Genomic DNA, 20000 nt, shown 5'->3' with positions numbered 1-20000 from the left:
AACAAAGATTTCACTGTATTAGTTTATTAGAAATAGTTGTACACAGAAACACAAGCGGGGAAAAAGCTATTAATAAAGCAGGAAAGGGTAACAATGTTGTATTTTTCTTTTATTCATCAAAGTTAATGCGGAATTACTCAAACTCAACATGAAGACAATCATGAATTACGGTGTCATAAACCAAATATAAAAAGTAAATTAAATCAATAGCAAAGACTAAAGAGTTAAAAAAAACTAGATTGATAACCAAAACTTTGTAAGATTAAAACAACAGAAAACGCGAACCGAAAGAAAAAATTATTCAAACAATAATAAAAATAACGTTCTAAAAGGCAATACATACTTAGCTGGAATGGATATAAAGTTCAGTAAAATCTTTAAGGAATAGTAATCAAGCAGCAAACTGTTTAATACTATAATTAATTTGCAAATTTTTAACACAAATTTGAAGGATACAAAAATCAATGACACTGAAAACATGAAAGACATATGTTAAATAGAAAAGAATGTGGGATTGGATTAAGATAAAGAACAGTATAAGATAAGGGTTTGCCATGACAAGCTATATATCAGATACTACAGTATAATCTGTATATCAGATTATACTGATAATCTGTATATCAGATTATACTGCGATTTTTATTTTATTTTTTTATTTTATCTATCTATTTCTTTATTTTTGTATTTATTTTTTTTTTAATAAGGCATGGATTGGTGTTCATATCCGGGGAAACGTATTGAATGTAGAAGGATTAAAAGATTGGAAGATTAGAGTTCTGTTTAGTCCTATGGAGATTTTAATTTACAATCTGACAAAAAGGATGATTTAATACGACATGACCAGACCAGCATCTGTGTTCAGCAATTCTCAAAGTCAAGCACTGAATACTCATATAAAACAACCAAACAAGGCAATCTAATAAACAAGGAGACAAAACAAAGCGAGAAATGAATAAAACAATAATGCACAAACATTTATCTGGACAGCAAAGAGCTAACCGAAAAAGAAGAAGAAAAAAAAAAAGAACACACAATAGCGCTGGTGATTTCAGAGTTAAACGTGTCAACGAACTTATTTCACTCATAGGGTTCATTACTTGGTTCTTTGTATACATAATCAGAAAATGGTTCTTGTGCATTGCCATACACCGTCATGCAGGCTGCAGTACTGGTTCTCCTCACTGGCATCAATGACAATATCAATGTACATATAGGGTTATCGCTAACTCAAAATGGCGGGAAAATGTATGTATATTCACCTTCTAATGTGCTTTGTCATAAATGATGCATTAAAACAGCCGTCTGGTTAGCTCATTGGTAGCGTGTCGACTTCACATCCCCGTGGTCGGCAGATCGAGCCCCGCCCAAGCTCGTGAGCTTCCACTGTCACCTGGCGGTTACTGACGTGGCTGGGCACTGCGTTGGGTAAGGACCAAGCTCAGATCGAGTCAACACTCGTTGGCACACTCTCTCACGAGTCAGCACACGCTGACACAGGCAGGCTCGCTTCAGTGCATACAAGCCCGGCGTAGCATATGCTCCGCAAATCTGGCTTATCCTTATCCTTTATGCGTTAAAAGATTTGATCATGTATTCTATTCCTGTTTTTCTGTTTAACATATTACAAAACAGATAATAATTTTAATCAGTATAAGAATCATTGTGTTATTTTCATACCATGGAAAAAAATAATTATGATAATTATTGTTGTCATTACTGTTTTCACTAATGTAATGTTGGTGGGGAAAAAGCAGCAGTAATATATATATGTATATATATATGTATATATATATATATATATATATATATATATATATATATTTCTATATATATATTGTACAAAAAAATGATTTTTATATCTTTTTTTTTTCTTTTTTTTTTTTTTTTGCTTTTACTATGGCAGTTAGTATCATTAACTTTTACTGCTGGTCAAGAGGTCAAGAAATTCTGGAAGGTCGCCACTCGCATCCCCTGAAGCAGCTAAATTAATGAATGAATTAATTATGAATTATGAATTAATTAATTAATGGGTCAATTTAGATGTTCTTGGAATTAATCACATGTCTCTAGGGGGGGGGGGGCGGTATGAGCTCCAGGTCAACGGTAGGGACTGACTATGATGATTGAAATTATTGTAATCGCAACGCAGGTGAAAATTGATGAATTATGTAGAAATTGTCTATATTTGATCAACTTCTCATGCACAATTGAGTGATTGGCCTAACGAGTCAGTCACATACACTTAAAAGAATTCCAAAATCGGTCAAAAAAAAAAAAAAAAAAAAAAAAAAAAAAAAATCGTTTTTGGGATCGGGAATAAAATCGATTCAGACACTTCTTAAGTTAATTCTGCATTTAGAAACTCCGATGTTGATTTCAAGAATATTAACTGCCTATTACTTCTTGACAAATGTTGGGATGTAGGAGTAGGCCACATAGAAGTATTCAAAAGACTCTCTCCTTCTCTCTCTATATCACTCTCTATCTCTCTCTAACTCTCACATTCTCTCTCTATATCACCTCTTTCTCTCTCTGACTCTCACCTTCTCTCTCTATATCACTCTCTTTCTCTCTGTGACTCTCACCTTCTCTTTATATATCACTCTCTTTCTCTCTGTGACTCTCACCTTCTCTCTCTCTATTTCTCACTCTCTCTCCCTCTCTCACCTCTCTCTATATCACTCTTTATGCTCCTTAACTACATATTCAAAATCAATAATTCTTCCTGCTGAGTCTCAGATGCAGATGGGAGACACAAAGTCATCACAGATATTCCACTACAATCATTGAGGTATATCAATCATTACTCAATATTACTACCATCGTTTGGGCGTCGAAACGAAAATTCATAAACAAGGTAATGATTCAGTAAAGGTAAACGTGTCATTACATCTGTTTTAGCTGTATGTTGCAAAACTAATCTTTCTCGTCGGCTAAACAATGCGTGTATATATTGCACGAGGATGATTGAGGTGTGTCAGAGTCTCACTCACACCCAGTCATGAATTGTGCAAAGTTTCTCCTCCTTTTCAGCCTCGTCACTCTTGTGGCATTTGGTACAGCTGAGGCAGATGGTCACACTACGGATAGGTACGTAGATCTAATCATATATGTATATGTATATGTATATATATATATATATATATATATATATATATATATATATATATGTGTGTGTGTGTGTGTGTGTATGTATGTATTGATGTGTGTGCATATCTATCTATCTATCTATACATACATATATATATATATATATATATATATATGTATATATATATATATATATATATATATATATATATATATATACATATGATATATTGATGTATAATTTATCACATAAACACACACACACTCACACACACACATATATATATATGCACACACGCACACACACACACATATACACACACACACACACACACACATATATATATATATATATATATATACATATATATATATATATATATACATTATATATATATCTGTGTGTGTGTATATATGTATATATATATATATTTATATATATGTGTGTGTGTGTTTGTATATATATATATATATAAGGCATGCAAATGACGCAAAAAAACAAACAAACAAAAAAAAAAACAATCTAAACAAAGCTTACGTCCCTTCTGCTAACTTTCCCTCACTCTTGATAATCAAACATACACCCTAGATACACAGCCAAATAAAGAAAGATACTCTCCACCCTACAGTAATAAGCACAGTGCCACAGAAGACGTATTTCCGGACTCTGGCCCTCAACACACCATCAGGAAGAGGTTCGCGAAGGGTCATGACGCCAACAAAACGTATGTGACATCAATCTGTTCCAGTTTCATTCCATTCAGTAACATAATAGGAGTTAAGCAAATGATAGTGCGATCAATATTCATCTATTCTCATTCTTCTTATTATCTCTCTTTCTCTAATGCATACCAGTAAAAGCACTTATATAATTCATAAGAACGATACCACAATCAGGATACCTTTTACACTATCCTTTCCAGTTCATTTATATAACAATCGTCGGTCGTACGCATACATATTTTTCTTTTCTTTTTTTCCTTTTTTAGTATTAATATATGCTTATTTTCCTATTTCACAGCCATGGATCCTCCGTTAAGTTCTAGAAACTTCGAGAATTTCAAGAACGGGAGAGAAGGACGGACGGACGATAGACAATTTCTGCGACAAATGGAATGAATGAGGGAATTGACATATATACGACAAATATATAGATGGGGATAGAAGATTAGATTATATAGAGTGCGGAATATTATATCGATGAGAGGTTAGAATATTGAAATTCCTTATGTAAACAATAATGTCATGTATTAATGCACAACGCCACTGTTTTATTTTCTGTTTCTTGGAATCCATTCGTGCAGGTGACTCAGCATATGCCCTTCAATTGCATGGAATGGCTATGAAAACAAAATATAGAACGAATTCTCCAAAACTGATTTGGTAAATGTATCTGAATTATAATCATAGCTAAATCAAACAATATGCAAATTTTAAAAGACCAAGGTAAAATATATGAAAGATGAATCCTAATTTTTTCGATTTTTATTTTCATTCTTCCTTTGCTAGAAAATTTTGAGAAAAACTCTGCTTTTAATTTTTGTTACAGACTTACTTGCAGAATATTTCTTCACACATTATTCACTTTTATAAATTTATATATTATATATACGTTGACTATATATATATATATCTCTCTTTCTATATATATATATTATATATATATATACATATATATGTATAATATATATATATATATATATCTATATTATATATATATTATATATATATATATATATATATGTATATATGTATATATATATATATATATATATATATAATATATATATATATATATATATATATGTATATATATATATATACATATATATATGAATATATATATATTAAAATATATGAATATATATATGTATATATATATATATATATATATATATAATATATGAATATATATATATATATATATATATATATATATATAATATAATATTCGATTAAGAGAGATAAAACAAAGATTTCACTGTATTAGTTTATTAGAAATAGTTGTACATAGAAATACAAGCGGGAAAAAGCTATTAATAAAGCAGGAAAGGGAACAATGTTGTATTTTTCTTTTATTCATCAAAGTTAATGCGGAATTACTCAAACTCAACATGAAGACAATCATGAATTACGGTGTCATAAACCAAATATAAAAAAAAATTAAATCAATAGCAAAGACTAAAGAGTTAAAAAAAACTAGATTGATAACCAAAACTTTGTAAGATTAAAACAACAGAAAACGCGAACCGAAAGAAAAAATTAATCAAACAATAATAAAAATAACGTTCTAAAAGGCAATACATACTTAGCTGAATGGATATAAAGTTTCAGTAAAATCTTTAAGGAATAGTAATCAAGCAGCAAACTGTTTAATACTATAATTAATTTTGCAAATTTTTAACACAAATTTGAAGGATACAAAAATCAATGACACTGAAAACATGAAAGACATATGTTAAATAGAAAAGAATGTGGATTGGATTAAGATAAAGAACAGTATAAGATAAGGGTTTGCCATGACAACTATATATCAGATACTACAGTATAATCTGTATATCAGATTATACTGATAATCTGTATATCAGATTATACTGCGATTTTTATTTTATTTTTTTATTTTAATCTATCTATTTCTTTATTTTAGTATTTATTTTTTTTTTAATAAGCATGGATTGGTGTTCATATCCGGGGAAACGTATTGAATGTAGAAGGATTCAGAGATTGGAAGATTAGAGTTCTGTTTAGTCCTATGGAGATTTTTACAATCTGACAAAAAGGATGGTTTAATACGACATGACCTGACCAGCCTCTGTGTTCAGCAATTCTCAGAGTCAAGCCCTGAATACTCATGTAAAACAACCAAACCAGGCAATCTAATAAACAAGGAGACAAAACAAAGAGACAAATAAATAAAACAATAATGCACAAACATTTATCTGGACAGCAAAGAGCTAACCAAAAAAGAAAAAAAAAAGAGAACCCACAAGAGCGCTGGTGATTTCAAACTTAAATGTGTCAACGAACCTATTTCACTCATAGGGTTCATTACTTGGTTCCTTGTATACATAATCAGAAAATGGTTCTTCTGCATTGCCATACACCGTCATGCAGGCTGCAGTGCTGGTTCTCCTCACTGGCATCAATGACAATATCAATGTACATATAGGGTTATCGCTAACTCAAAATGGCGGAAAATGTATGTATATTCACCTTCTAATGTGCTTTGTCATAAATGATGCATTAAAACAGCCGTCTGGTTAGCTCATTGGTAGCGTGTCGACTTCACATCTCCCGTGGTCGGCAGATCGAGCCCCGTCCAAGCTCGTGAGTTTCCACTGTCGCCTGGCGGTTACTGACGTGGCTGGGCATCACGGTTGGTAAGGACCAAGCTCAGATCGAGTCGACACTCGTTGGCACACTCTCTCACGAGTCAGCACATGCTGACACAGGCAGGCTCGTCTAAGTACATATGAGCCGGGCGAAGCATCTACTCCGCAAATCTGGCTTATCTTTAGCCTTTATGCGTTAAAAATTTGATCATGTATTCTATTCCTGTTTTTCTGTTTAACATATTACAAAACAGATAATAATTTTAATCAGTATAAGAATCATTGTGTTATTTTCATACCATGGAAAAAAATAATTATGATAATTATTGTTGTCATTACTGTTTTCACTAATGTAATGTTGGTGGGGAAAAAGCAGCAGTAATATATATATGTATATATATATGTATATATATATATATATATATATATATATATATATATATATTTCTATATATATATTGTACAAAAAAATGATTTTTATATCTTTTTTTTTTCTTTTTTTTTTTTTTTTGCTTTTACTATGGCAGTTAGTATCATTAACTTTTACTGCTGGTCAAGAGGTCAAGAAATTCTGGAAGGTCGCCACTCGCATCCCCTGAAGCAGCTAAATTAATGAATGAATTAATTATGAATTATGAATTAATTAATTAATGGGTCAATTTAGATGTTCTTGGAATTAATCACATGTCTCTAGGGGGGGGGGGGCGGTATGAGCTCCAGGTCAACGGTAGGGACTGACTATGATGATTGAAATTATTGTAATCGCAACGCAGGTGAAAATTGATGAATTATGTAGAAATTGTCTATATTTGATCAACTTCTCATGCACAATTGAGTGATTGGCCTAACGAGTCAGTCACATACACTTAAAAGAATTCCAAAATCGGTCAAAAAAAAAAAAAAAAAAAAAAAAAAAAAAAAATCGTTTTTGGGATCGGAAATAAAATCGATTCAGACACATCTTAAGTTAATTCTGCATTTAAGAAACTCCGATATTGATTTCAAGAATATTAACTGCCTATTACTTCTTGACAAATGTAGGGATGTAGGAGTAGGCCACATAGAAGTATTCAAAAGACTCTCTCCTTCTCTCTCTATATCACTCTCTTTCTCTCTCTGACTCTCACCTTCTCTCTCTCTATATCAATCTCTTTTTCTCTCAGACTCTCACCTTCTCTCTCTATATCACTCTCTTTCTCTCTCTGACTCTCACCTTCTCTATATATATCACTCTCTTTCTCTCTCTCACTCTCACCTTCTCTCTATATATCACTCTCTTTCTCTCTCTGACTCTCACCTTCTCTCTCTATATCACTCTTTATGCTCCTTAACTACATATTCAAAATCAATAATTCTTCCTGCTGAGTCTCAGATGCAGATGGGAGACACAAAGTCATCACAGATATTCCACTACAATCATTGAGGTATATCAATCATTACTCAATATTAATACCATCGTTTGGGCGTCGAAACGAAAATTCATAAACAAGGTAATGATTCAATAAAGGTAAACGTGTCATTACATCTGTTTTAGCTGTATGTTGCAAAACTAATCTTTCTCGTCGGCTAAACAATGCGTGTATATATTGCACGAGGATGATTGAGGTGTGTCAGAGTCTCACTCACACCCAGTCATGAATTGTGCAAAGTTTCTCCTCCTTTTCAGCCTCGTCACTCTTGTGGCATTTGGTACAGCTGAGGCAGATGGTCACACTACGGAGAGGTACGTAGATCTAATCATATATGTATATGTATATATATATATATATATATATATATATATATATATATATATATATATATATATGTGTGTGTGTGTGTGTGTATGTATGTATTGATGTGTGTGCATATCTATCTATCTATCTATACATACATATATATATATATATATATATATATATAATATATATATTATATATATATATATATATATATATATATACATATGATATATTGATGTATAATTTATCACATAAACACACACACACTCACACACACACATATATATATATGCACACACGCACACACACACACATATACACACACACACACACACACACACATATATATATATATATATATATATACATATATATATATATATATATACATTATATATATATCTGTGTGTGTGTATATGTATATATATATATATTTATATATATGTGTGTGTGTGTTTGTATATATATATATATATAAGGCATGCAAATGACGCAAAAAAACAAACAAACAAAAAAAAAAACAATCTAAACAAAGCTTACGTCCCTTCTGCTAACTTTCCCTCACTCTTGATAATCAAACATACACCCTAGATACACAGCCAAATAAAGAAAGATACTCTCCACCCTACAGTAATAAGCACAGTGCCACAGAAGACGTATTTCCGGACTCTGGCCCTCAACACACCATCAGGAAGAGGTTCGCGAAGGGTCATGACGCCAACAAAACGTATGTGACATCAATCTGTTCCAGTTTCATTCCATTCAGTAACATAATAGGAGTTAAGCAAATGATAGTGCGATCAATATTCATCTATTCTCATTCTTCTTATTATCTCTCTTTCTCTAATGCATACCAGTAAAAGCACTTATATAATTCATAAGAACGATACCACAATCAGGATACCTTTTACACTATCCTTTCCAGTTCATTTATATAACAATCGTCGGTCGTACGCATACATATTTTTCTTTTCTTTTTTTCCTTTTTTAGTATTAATATATGCTTATTTTCCTATTTCACAGCCATGGATCCTCCGTTAAGTTCTAGAAACTTCGAGAATTTCAAGAACGGAGAGAAGGACGGACGGACGATAGACAATTTCTGCGACAAATGGAATGAATGAGGGAATTGACATATATACGACAAATATATAGATGGGGATAGAAGATTAGATTATATAGAGTGCGGAATATTATATCGATGAGAGGTTAGAATATTGAAATTCCTTATGTAAACAATAATGTCATGTATTAATGCACAACGCCACTGTTTTATTTTCTGTTTCTTGGAATCCATTCGTGCAGGTGACTCAGCATATGCCCTTCAATTGCATGGAATGGCTATGAAAACAAAATATAGAACGAATTCTCCAAAACTGATTTGGTAAATGTATCTGAATTATAATCATAGCTAAATCAAACAATATGCAAATTTTAAAAGACCAAGGTAAAATATATGAAAGATGAATCCTAATTTTTTCGATTTTTATTTTCATTCTTCCTTTGCTAGAAAATTTTTGAGAAATGTTACTGCTTTTAATTTTTGTTACAGACTTACTTGCAGAATATTTCTTCATAAATAATTCACTTTTATAGACTTTACTTGTCTTAGACTGATCACGTTGACTCTGTGTTTCTTTCTCTCTCTGTGTCTCTCCATATACATATATATGTGAAAATGTATATATATATGTATATCTATATTCATATATATATCTATATATACATATATACATATATATACATATATATGTATATATATATATGTATATCTATATTTATATATATATCTATATATACATATATACATATATATACATATATATGTATATATATATATATATATATATATATATATATATATATATTTATATATATATATGTGTGTGTGTGTGAGTAAGATTGACAGGTACAGTGCTGAAACCGATCGGCTACTCGACCCGCTAAAAGAATTGTCTAACCAGACGCCTTATGAGACGTCATGGAATTTACCTATGTGCTCTTAGCAGAGCAGTGATAGCGAGGTTTTACAGACAATTCCCGCGGGCAGCAACGGAATCACAAATTCAAGTCCCAAATCAGGTTACCGAGGTTATATATATGTGAGAAAGATGGTAGAATGCAGTAACACATTTAATATAGATATACAAATTTTACCTCCCTGACCGGGACTCAAATCCGCGCCGTAAGATTGACAGGTACGGTGTTGAAACCGATAGTAATCAAATAGCAAACTGTTTAATACTGTCATTGAGATGCAAATTTTAAACACAAATTTGAAGGATACAAAAATCAATGACACTGAAAACATGAAAGACATATCTTAACTAAAAAAAGAATGTGGGATTGGATTAAGATAAAGAACAGTATAAGCTAAGGGTTTGTAACAAGTTGTATATCAGATACTACTGCGTTTTTTTTTTGTTTTTTTTTTTTTTTCTTTTTGCGATCTGTTTAGTCCTATGGAGATTTTTACAATCTGACAACAAGGATGGTTTAATACGACACGACCTGACCAGCCTCTGTGTTCAGCAATTCTCAAAGTCAAGCACTGAATACTCATATAAAACAACCAAACAAGGCAATTTAATAAACAAGAAGACAAAACAAAGCGAACCAAAAATTTAACAATACTTCACAAACATTTATCTGGATAGCTAACGGAAAAAAAAGAGAACCCACAAGAGCGCTGGTGATTTTAAAGTTAAATGTGTCAACGAACCTAGTTCAGTCACAGGGTTCATTACTTGGTTCCTTGTATACATAATCGTAAAATGGTTCTTGTGCATTGCCATACACCGTCATGCAGGCTGTAATGCTGGTTCTCCTCACTGGTGTAGTGTGATGTCCGTATTAACCCAGGGGCCCCGTCCCAGTTCATCAAGTCAAAGGTGAAAACTTATTTGCCCTCCCTTGATGCTGGCCAGGGAAACAAGCGCTAAGGGCCTGGCTAACCCCTGTCAATTCAAAACCCTGAAAGTGGTAGCGTGGGGGAGGGAATTTGAATCAGTAAAATGGGTGTATTCCAGCGTGACAATCTCTTTCTGATGCTCAGCCTATTAAAACAAAATTCTAAAACTAATTGAAAAATACTAGTAAAATATAAAATGGCAAAACATGTGCAGAAGGCACTTAAAATGATTAAAGCTGCCGTATACTAAAACTAAAGAAAAGATACTCCCGAGTGGAGTATCTGGCAGAAGGCTTACCAATAAAAACAAAGGCTAGATCAGCAAATCTGACGCCACTGCTGAAGGCTTAAAAATTGACAAAATCTAAATACGGCAGAAAAGAAAACAACAGTCTGGTGTACTAAAATGAAAAAAACACAGACTTCCTACCACAAAGTATAAAAAGACTAGGTAAAAGGAATCCAGCCAAGTTCAATAAAAAAAGGTCTGATCAGGATTTAATAAAAATGTTCTTTTAGATCACGTCCAGCTCCTAAGCAAAGAATGTCAGGCACTTCAGTACTTAACTCTTGTCTTCGTGATCGTATCCCCGTTGTTCACTTCCTTGGCTCGACACAGATAATCCAAAAATGGCGACACAGCCGGTTAACTACTCTGGAGGACTGGATAAAGGAAACACCTTCGTTGACTGTCTGACCGTCTCTGCTTTATTGTTTAAAAAAAACGTCAACATTGCCTCGGTGACGTCAGAGGCATATTATCTTAAGAATATTGTAAATAATAAAATTCAGCAAAAAGGCAACATAAAAGAAAGATACAAATGTAAAACAAAATGTATAAAATCCTAAAAAGCATAATATATAAACTAAAAGCAATAAAACGAAGCAAAAATAAAATACATAAAACGTTTCCCCTAAAATTTAAAATAAAATCAAAGAAACATTGAGACCATAAAAGTTCACAAAGTATTAAAACACAAAAAATAAAACGTGGTGACAAATAAAAACATTCAATACAAGGTCTCGTAATATAAAAATAAAATAAAAGTAATTACAGAAAACTTCAGTTAAAAGGGAAACTAATCTAAAATGACGAACAAATAAAATGAAAGATAATAATAAAAAAAAAAAGAAACAGGCGACAGGCAACGTCCAGTCCTCCGGCCAGGACAGCCAGAACGGGAGAGCAGAGAGCGCGCCTGCTCGCGGAGAGCGGGAGATGCAGCATCTGGCCACCTTACACTGGCATCACTGTTCTTGTGGCGTGTGACTCAATTGATGTAAAAGCCACAAAAAAAAGGGCAGGTGAGGTTTGGTCTCTGCTTTATGAATGAGCGTTTAGTGTGATTGGTAGATCGGTTAGTATGAGTTTGCTTTCTTTCTGGGTGTACGTTTTTATTTTATTTTTCACCCTTTGATATTTGTATGATGATTCTTTGGTAAGAGTATCAACGTCTATATTTACATGATGTGAAATATCCTTTTTTTTTTTTTTTTTTTTTTTTTTTTACTGAAATACGGCACGTTACGAGGCTAAATATCCCCCCAAAAATAGTTGTAAGACATGAACAAATAGATTATATAAATAAGTATATATCTAAATAAGATTAAATGAATAAAAAAAAAAAAAAAAAAAATCCTCTCAATGTCACTAATCAGAAATACATAACCTTAAGTATATGTTTTGGTATATTCTTTCCTTTGACGTGCATATCAGAAAAACATAACCATAAGCATGTATGTTTTTATATGATCTTTCCTTTGACATTTATGCATATTTCCAGCAAAATAGGCGCAGAGGCAAAGTATACACATGATATCAAGGACAATATTAATGTACATGCAGGGTTATCGCTAACTCAAAATGGCGGTAAAAGGTATGTATATTCACCTTCTAATTTGCTCTGTCATGAATGATAGGCTAGAATATTTAATCATTTATTTTATTCCTGTTCCTCTGTTTATCAAATGACAAAACAGATAATCATTTGAATCAGTATAACAATCACTGTGTTATTTTCATATGGAGAAAAAAAAATAATTATGATAATTATTGTTGTCATTACTATTTTCACTAATGTAATGGTGGTGGGGAAAAAGGCAGCAGTAATATATATATATATATATATATATATATATATATATATATATATATATATATATATATGTACGATAATAATGATTTTTATATCGTTTTTTTTTTTTTTTTTTACTTTGGCAGTTAGTATCATTAACTTTTACTGCTGGTCAAGAGGTCAAGAAATTCTGGAAGGTTGCCACTCGCATCCCCTGAAGCAGCTAACTATCATACCTCATGAATTAATGGGCCAATTTTGATGTTCTTGGAGTTAATCAAATGTCTCTTAGGGGGGAGGGGGAGGGGGTGAGCTCCAGGTCAAGGGGAGGGACTGATTATGATAATTGAAATTATTGTAATCGCAACGCAAGTGAAAATCGATGAATTATGAGGAATTTGTCTATATTTGATAAACATCTCATGCACAATTGAGTGATCGGCCTTACGAGTCAATAACTCTTAAAAGAATTCCAAAATCGGTCAAATTAGAAAAAAAAAAAAAAAAAAAAAAATGTTTTGGGGATCGGGAATAACATCGATTCAGACACATCTTAAGTTAATCCTGCATTTAAGAAACTCCAATATTGATTTCAAGAATATTAATTGCCTATTACTTCATGACAAATGTAGGGATGTAGGAGTAGGCCACATAGAAGTATTCAAAAGACTCTCTCCTTCTCTCTATATATCACTCTCTTTCTCTCACCTTCTCTCTCTATATCACTCTCTTTCTCTCACCTTCTCTCTCTATATCACTCTCTTTCTCTCACCTTCTCTCTCTATATCACTCTCTTTCTCTCTCTGACTCTCTCCTTCTCTCTCTATATCACTCTCTTTCTCTCTCTGACTCTCACCTTCTCTCTCTATATCACTCTCTTTCTCTCTCTGACTCTCACCTTCTCTCTATATCACTCTCTTTCTCTCTCTGACTCTCACCTTCTCTCTCTATATCATTCTCTTTCTCTCTCTGACTCTCACCTTCACTCTTTATATCACTCTCTTTCTCTCTCTGACTCTCACCTTCTCTCTCTATATCACTCTCTCTCCCTCTCTCACCTTCTCTATATCACTCTCTTTCTCTCTCTGACTCTCACCTTCTATCTTTATATCACTCTCTTTCTCTCTCTGACTCTCTCCTTCTCTCTATATATCATTCTCTTTCTCTCTCTGACTCTCTCCTTCTCTCTCTATATCACTCTCTTTCTCTCTCTGACTCTCACCTTCTCTCTCTATATCACTCTCTTTCTCTCTCTGACTCTCTCCTTCTCTCTCTATATCACTCTCTTTCTCTCTCTGACTCTCACCTTCTCTCTCTATATCACTCTCTGACTCTCACCTTCTCTCTCTATATCACTCTCTTTCTCTCTCTGACTCTCACCTTCTCTCTCTATATCACTCTCTTTCTCTCTCTGACTCTCACCTTCTCTCTCTATATCACTCTCTTTCTCTCTCTGACTCTCACCTTCTCTCTCTATATCACTCTCTTTCTCTCTCTGACTCTCACCTTCTCTCTATATATCACTCTCTTTCTCTCTCTGACTCTCACCTTTTCTCTATATATCACTTTCTTTCTCTCTGTGACTCTCACCTTCTTTCTCTATTTCTCCCTCTCTCTCCCTCTCTCACCTTCTCTCTCTATAGCAATCTCTTTCTCTCTTTGACTCTCGCCTTCTCTCTATATATCACTCTCTTTCTCTCTCCCTCTCTCACCTTCTCTCTCTATATCACTCTCTTTCTCTCTCTGACTCTCACCTTCTCTTTCTCTATTTCCCACTCTCTCTCTCACCTCTCTCTATATCACTCTTTCTGCTCCTTAACTACATATTCAAAATCAATAATTCTTTCTGCTGAGTCTCAGATGCAGATGGGAGACACAAAGTCATCACAGATATTCCACTACAATATTTGAGGAATATCAATCATTACTCAATATTACTACCATCGTTTGGGCGTCGAAACGAAAATTCATAAACAAGGTAATGATTCAATAAAGGTAAACGTGTCATTACATCTGTTTTAGCTGTATGTTGCAAAACTAATCTTTCTCGTCGGCTAAACAATGCGTGTATATATTGCACGAGGATGATTGAGGTGTGTCAGAGTCTCACTCACACCCAGTCATGAATTGTGCAAAGTTTCTCCTCCTTTTCAGCCTCGTCACTCTTGTGGCATTTGGTACAGCTGAGGCAGATGGTCACACTACGGAGAGGTACGTAGATCTAATCATATATGTATATGTATGTATGTATGTATACATACATACATATATATATATATATATATATATATATATATATATATATATATACATATATATGTATTGGTGTGTGTGCATATCTATCTAACTATCTATCTATCTATACATATACATATGATATATTGATGTATAATTTATCACACACACATACATACACACACACACACGCACAAACACACACACACACACACGCATGCACACACACACATATATAAATATGTGTGTGTGTGTTTGTGTGTATATATATATATATATATATATATATATATATATATATATATATATATATATATAAGGGCATGCAAATGACGCAAAAAAAAAAAAAAAAAAAAAAAAGCTTACGTCCCTTCTGCTAACTTTCCCTCACTCTTGATAACCAAACATACACCCTAGATACACAGCCAAATAAAGAAAAATACTCTCCACCCTACAGTAATAAGCACAGTGCCACAGAAGACGTATTTCCGGACTCTTTCCCTCAACACAACCTCAGGAAGAGGTTCGCGAAGGGTCATGACGTCACAGAAAACGTATTTCCGGACTCTTTCCCTCAACACATCCTCAGGAAGAGGTTCGCGAAGGGTCATGACGTCACAGAAGACGTATTTCCGGACTCTTTCCCTCAACACATCCTCAGGAAAAGGTTCGCGAAGGGTCATGACGTCACAGAAGACGTATTTCCGGACTCTTTCCCTCAACACACCCTCAGGAAGAGGTTCGCGAAGGGTCATGACGCCAACAAAACGTATGTGAAATCAATCTGTCCCAGTTTCATTCCATTCAGTAACATAATAGGAGTTAAGCAAATGATATTGCGATCAATATTCATCTATTCTCATTCTTCTTATTATCTCTCTTTCTCTAATGAATACCAGTAAAAGCACTTATATCATTCATACGAGCGATACCACAATCAGGGTACCATTTTATAATGTCCTTTTCAGTTCAGTTCTATAACAATAGTATGCACGCACATTTTTCTCTTTTTTCCCTTTTTTAGTATTAATATATACTTATTTTCCTATTTCACAGCCATGGATCCTCCGTTAAGTTCTAGAAACTTCGAGAATTTCAAGAACGGGAGAGAAGGACGGACGGACGATAGACAATTTTTGCGACAAATGGAATGAATGAGGGAATTGACATATATACGATAGATATATAGATGGGCATAGAATATTAGATTATATAGAGTGCGGGATATGAGACCGATAAGGCGATAGAATATTGAAATTCTTTATGTAAACAATAATGACATGTATTAATGCACAACGCCACTGTTTTATTTTCTGTTTCTTGGAATCCATTCGTGCAGGTGACTCAGCATATGCCCTTCAATTGCATGGAATGGCTATGAAAACAAAATATAGAACGAATTCTTCAAAATTGATTTGGTAAATGTATCTGAATCATAATCATAGCTAAATCAAACAATATGCAAAGGTTAAAAGACCAAGGTAAAATATATGAAAGATGAATCCTAAATTTTTCTATTTTTATTTTCCTTCTTCATTTGCTAGATTTTTTTTGAGAAATGTTACTGCTTTTATTTTTTGTTGCAGACTTGCTTGCAGGAACTCATATATAATATTTTAAAATCCGTAATATTTCGTCATGAATAATTCCCTTTTATAGAATTTACTTGTCTTAGACTGCTCACGCTTCATCTGTGTTTCTTTCTCTCTCTCTGTCTCTCCAGAGAGAGACAGAAATGTGTATATATATATGTATATGTGGAAATGTGTATATATATGTATATATATATGTATGTATGTATATATACATACATATATATATATATATATATATATATATATATATATATATATATATATATGTATGTATGTATATATACATATATGAATATATATATATATACATATGTATATATATACATATATTGATATATATACATATATATGAGAAGATGGTAGAATGCAGTAACGCATTTTTAATATATACAAATTTTTACCTCCCTGACCGGGACTCGAATCCGCGCCGTAAGATCGACAGGTGCAGCGGCGAGACCGCTCGGCTACACGACCCGACAAAAGAGATGTTCAACCAGACACCTTATGAGATGTCATGGACATTACCTATGTGTTCTTATCAGAACATATATATATATATACATATATATATATATACATATATATATTTATGTATGTATGTATGTGTGTATATATATATATATATATATATATATATATATATATATATAGTATATATATATACATATATACGTATATATATATATATATATATATATATTATATGTATATATATATATATATATATATATATATATATATATATATATATATATGATATTCGATTAGCAGGAGGTAAAACAAAGATTTCATTGTATTAGTTTATTAGAAATAGTTGTACACAGAAACACAAACGGGGCAAAAAAGCTAATAATAAAGTTGGAAAGGATAACATTGTATTTTTCTTTTATTAATCCAAATTAAGTGAGAAATTAGTCAAACTCAACATAAAGACAATCATGAATTACGGTATAATAAACCAAATATAAAAAGTAAATTAAACAAATAGCAAAGACTAAAGAGTTAAAAAAAAAAACTAGATTAATAACCAAAACATTGTAAGATTAAAAGAACAGAAAACGTGAACCAAAAGAAAAAATCATTCAAACAATAATGAAAATAACGTTCTAAAAGGCAATACATACTTAGCTGGAATGGATATAAATTTCAGTAAAATCTTTAATGAATAGTAATCAAATAGCAAACTGTTTAATACTATCACTGAGATGCAATTGATGTAAAAGCCACAAAAAAGGGAAGGTGAGGTTTGGTCTCTGCTTTATGAATGAACGTTTAGAGAGATTGGTATATCGGTTAGTATGAGTTAACTTTCTTTCTGGGTGTACATGTTTTATTTGTTTTCACACTTCGATATTCTTATGATGATTCTTTGTTAAGAGTATCATCTTCTATATTTACATGATGTGAAATATAAAGCATTTTTGGATTTGTTTTTTTTCTACTGAAATACAGCACATTACGAAGCTATATATCCAAAAAAATGTTGAAAAACATGAACAAATAGATTATATAAATAAGTATATATCTAAATAAGATTAAATGAACAAATAAAACAAATTTCCTCTCAATGTCACTAATCAGAAATACATACCCTTGAGTATGTATGTTTTTGTATATTCTTTCCTTTGACGTGCATATCAGAAATACATAACCATAAACATGTATGATTTCAAGAATATTAACTGCCTATTACTTCTTGACAAATGTGGGGATGTAGGAGTAGGCCACATAGAAGTATTCGAAAGACTCTCTCCTTCTCTCTATATATCACTCTCTTTCTCTCTCTGACTCTCACCTTCTCTCTATATATCACTCTCTCTCCCTCTCTCACCTTCTCTCTCTACATCACTCTCTTTCTCTCTCTATATCACTCTCTTTCTCTCTATATATCACTCTATTTCTCTCTCTGACTCTCACCTTCTCTCTATATATCACTCTCTTTCTCTCTCTGACTCTCACCTTCTCTCTATATATCACTCTCACTCTCTCTGACTCTCACCTCTTTATATCACTCTCTCTCTCTCTCACACATTCTCTCTCTTTATCACTCTCTTTCTCACTCTGACTCTCACCTTCTCTCTATATATCACTCTCTTTCTCTCTCTGACTCTCACCTTCTCTCTCTATATCACTCTCTTCCTCTCTCTGACTCCCACCTTCTCTCTATATATCACTCTCACCTTCTCTCTCTATATCACTCACTTTCTCTCTCTCACTCTCTCCTTCTCTCTATATATCAATCTCTTTCTCTCTCTGAGTCTCATCTTCTCTCTCTATAGCACTCTCTTTCTCTCTCTCACTCTCTCCTTCTCTCTCTATATCACTCTCTTTCTCTCTCTCACTCTCATCTTCTCTCTCTATATCACTCTCTTTCTCTCTCTGACTCTCTCCTTCTCTCTATATATCACTCTCTTTCTCTCACTGACTCTCACCTTCACTCTATATCACTCTTTTTCTCTCTCTGACTCTCAACTTCTCTATATATCACTCTCTTTCTCTCTCTCACTCTCACCTCTCTATATCACTCCCTTTCTCTCTGTGACTCTCACCTTCTCTCTCTATATTACTCTTTTTGCTCGTTAACTACATACTTAAAATCAATAATTCTAAATCTCTAAGAGTTTTTCTGCTGAGTCTCAGATGCAGATGGGAGACACAAAGTCATCACAGATATTTCACTACAATCATTGAGGTATATCAATCATTACTCAATATTAATACCATCGTTTGGGCGTCGAAACGAAAATTTATAAACAAGGTAATGATTCAGTAAAGGTAATCGTGTCATTACACTTGTTTTAGCTGTATGTTGCAAAACTAATCTTTCTCGTCGGCTAAACAATGCGTGTATATATTGCACGAGGATGATTGAGGTGTGTCAGAGTCTCACTCACACCCAGTCATGAATTGTGCAAAGTTTCTCCTCCTTTTCAGCCTCGTCACTCTTGTGGCATTTGGTACAGCTGAGGCAGATGGTCACACTACGGACAGGTACGTAGATATAATCATATATGTATATGTATGTATGTATATATATATAT

At 32.9% G+C, this 20000-nt stretch overlaps 1 protein-coding gene and 2 long non-coding RNA genes across 6 annotated transcripts in view; all 3 read left to right on the top strand.

The window, feature by feature from the left end:
* The first annotated feature begins 2987 nt into the window (after nucleotides 1-2987).
* On the top strand, nucleotides 2988-4563 carry LOC147469737 (uncharacterized). Its single transcript, XR_015191872.1, has 3 exons — nucleotides 2988-3090; nucleotides 3720-3815; nucleotides 4112-4563. It is a non-coding gene; the product is annotated as an uncharacterized LOC147469737 (long non-coding RNA).
* Nucleotides 4564-8012: 3449 nt separating this feature from the next.
* LOC147469736 (uncharacterized) lies at nucleotides 8013-16873 on the top strand. 3 transcript variants are annotated; one of them, XR_015191890.1, is made up of 4 exons: nucleotides 8013-8145; nucleotides 8775-8840; nucleotides 16032-16133; nucleotides 16421-16873. It is a non-coding gene; the product is annotated as an uncharacterized LOC147469736 (long non-coding RNA). The 3 variants fall into 3 exon arrangements; XR_015191891.1 differs by lacking the exons at nucleotides 8013-8145; nucleotides 8775-8840 and adding exons at nucleotides 15208-15340; nucleotides 15822-15887 and having other exon boundaries at nucleotides 16104-16133; XR_015191889.1 differs by lacking the exons at nucleotides 8013-8145; nucleotides 8775-8840 and adding exons at nucleotides 15208-15340; nucleotides 15822-15887.
* A 2944-nt stretch (nucleotides 16874-19817) lies between these two features.
* Nucleotides 19818-20000, top strand: part of LOC147469735 (uncharacterized) — an 8310-nt gene continuing 8127 nt past the window's right edge. For both annotated transcript variants that reach the window (XM_086547206.1, XM_086547208.1), the window contains exon 1: nucleotides 19818-19950. In XM_086547206.1, the coding sequence (XP_086403332.1) occupies nucleotides 19862-19950 (89 nt within the window). In that variant the 5' untranslated portion in view covers nucleotides 19818-19861. The remainder of the gene's footprint in view (nucleotides 19951-20000) is intronic.

This window comes from Penaeus japonicus, unplaced genomic scaffold (assembly GCF_977035675.1).
Source record: "Penaeus japonicus unplaced genomic scaffold, GWHDUDI00000001_assembly GWHDUDI00000019, whole genome shotgun sequence".
Taxonomy (NCBI): Eukaryota; Metazoa; Arthropoda; class Malacostraca; order Decapoda; family Penaeidae; genus Penaeus; species Penaeus japonicus.
Note: the sequence above shows the minus strand (reverse complement) of the source record. Positions and strands in the feature narration are given on the sequence as shown.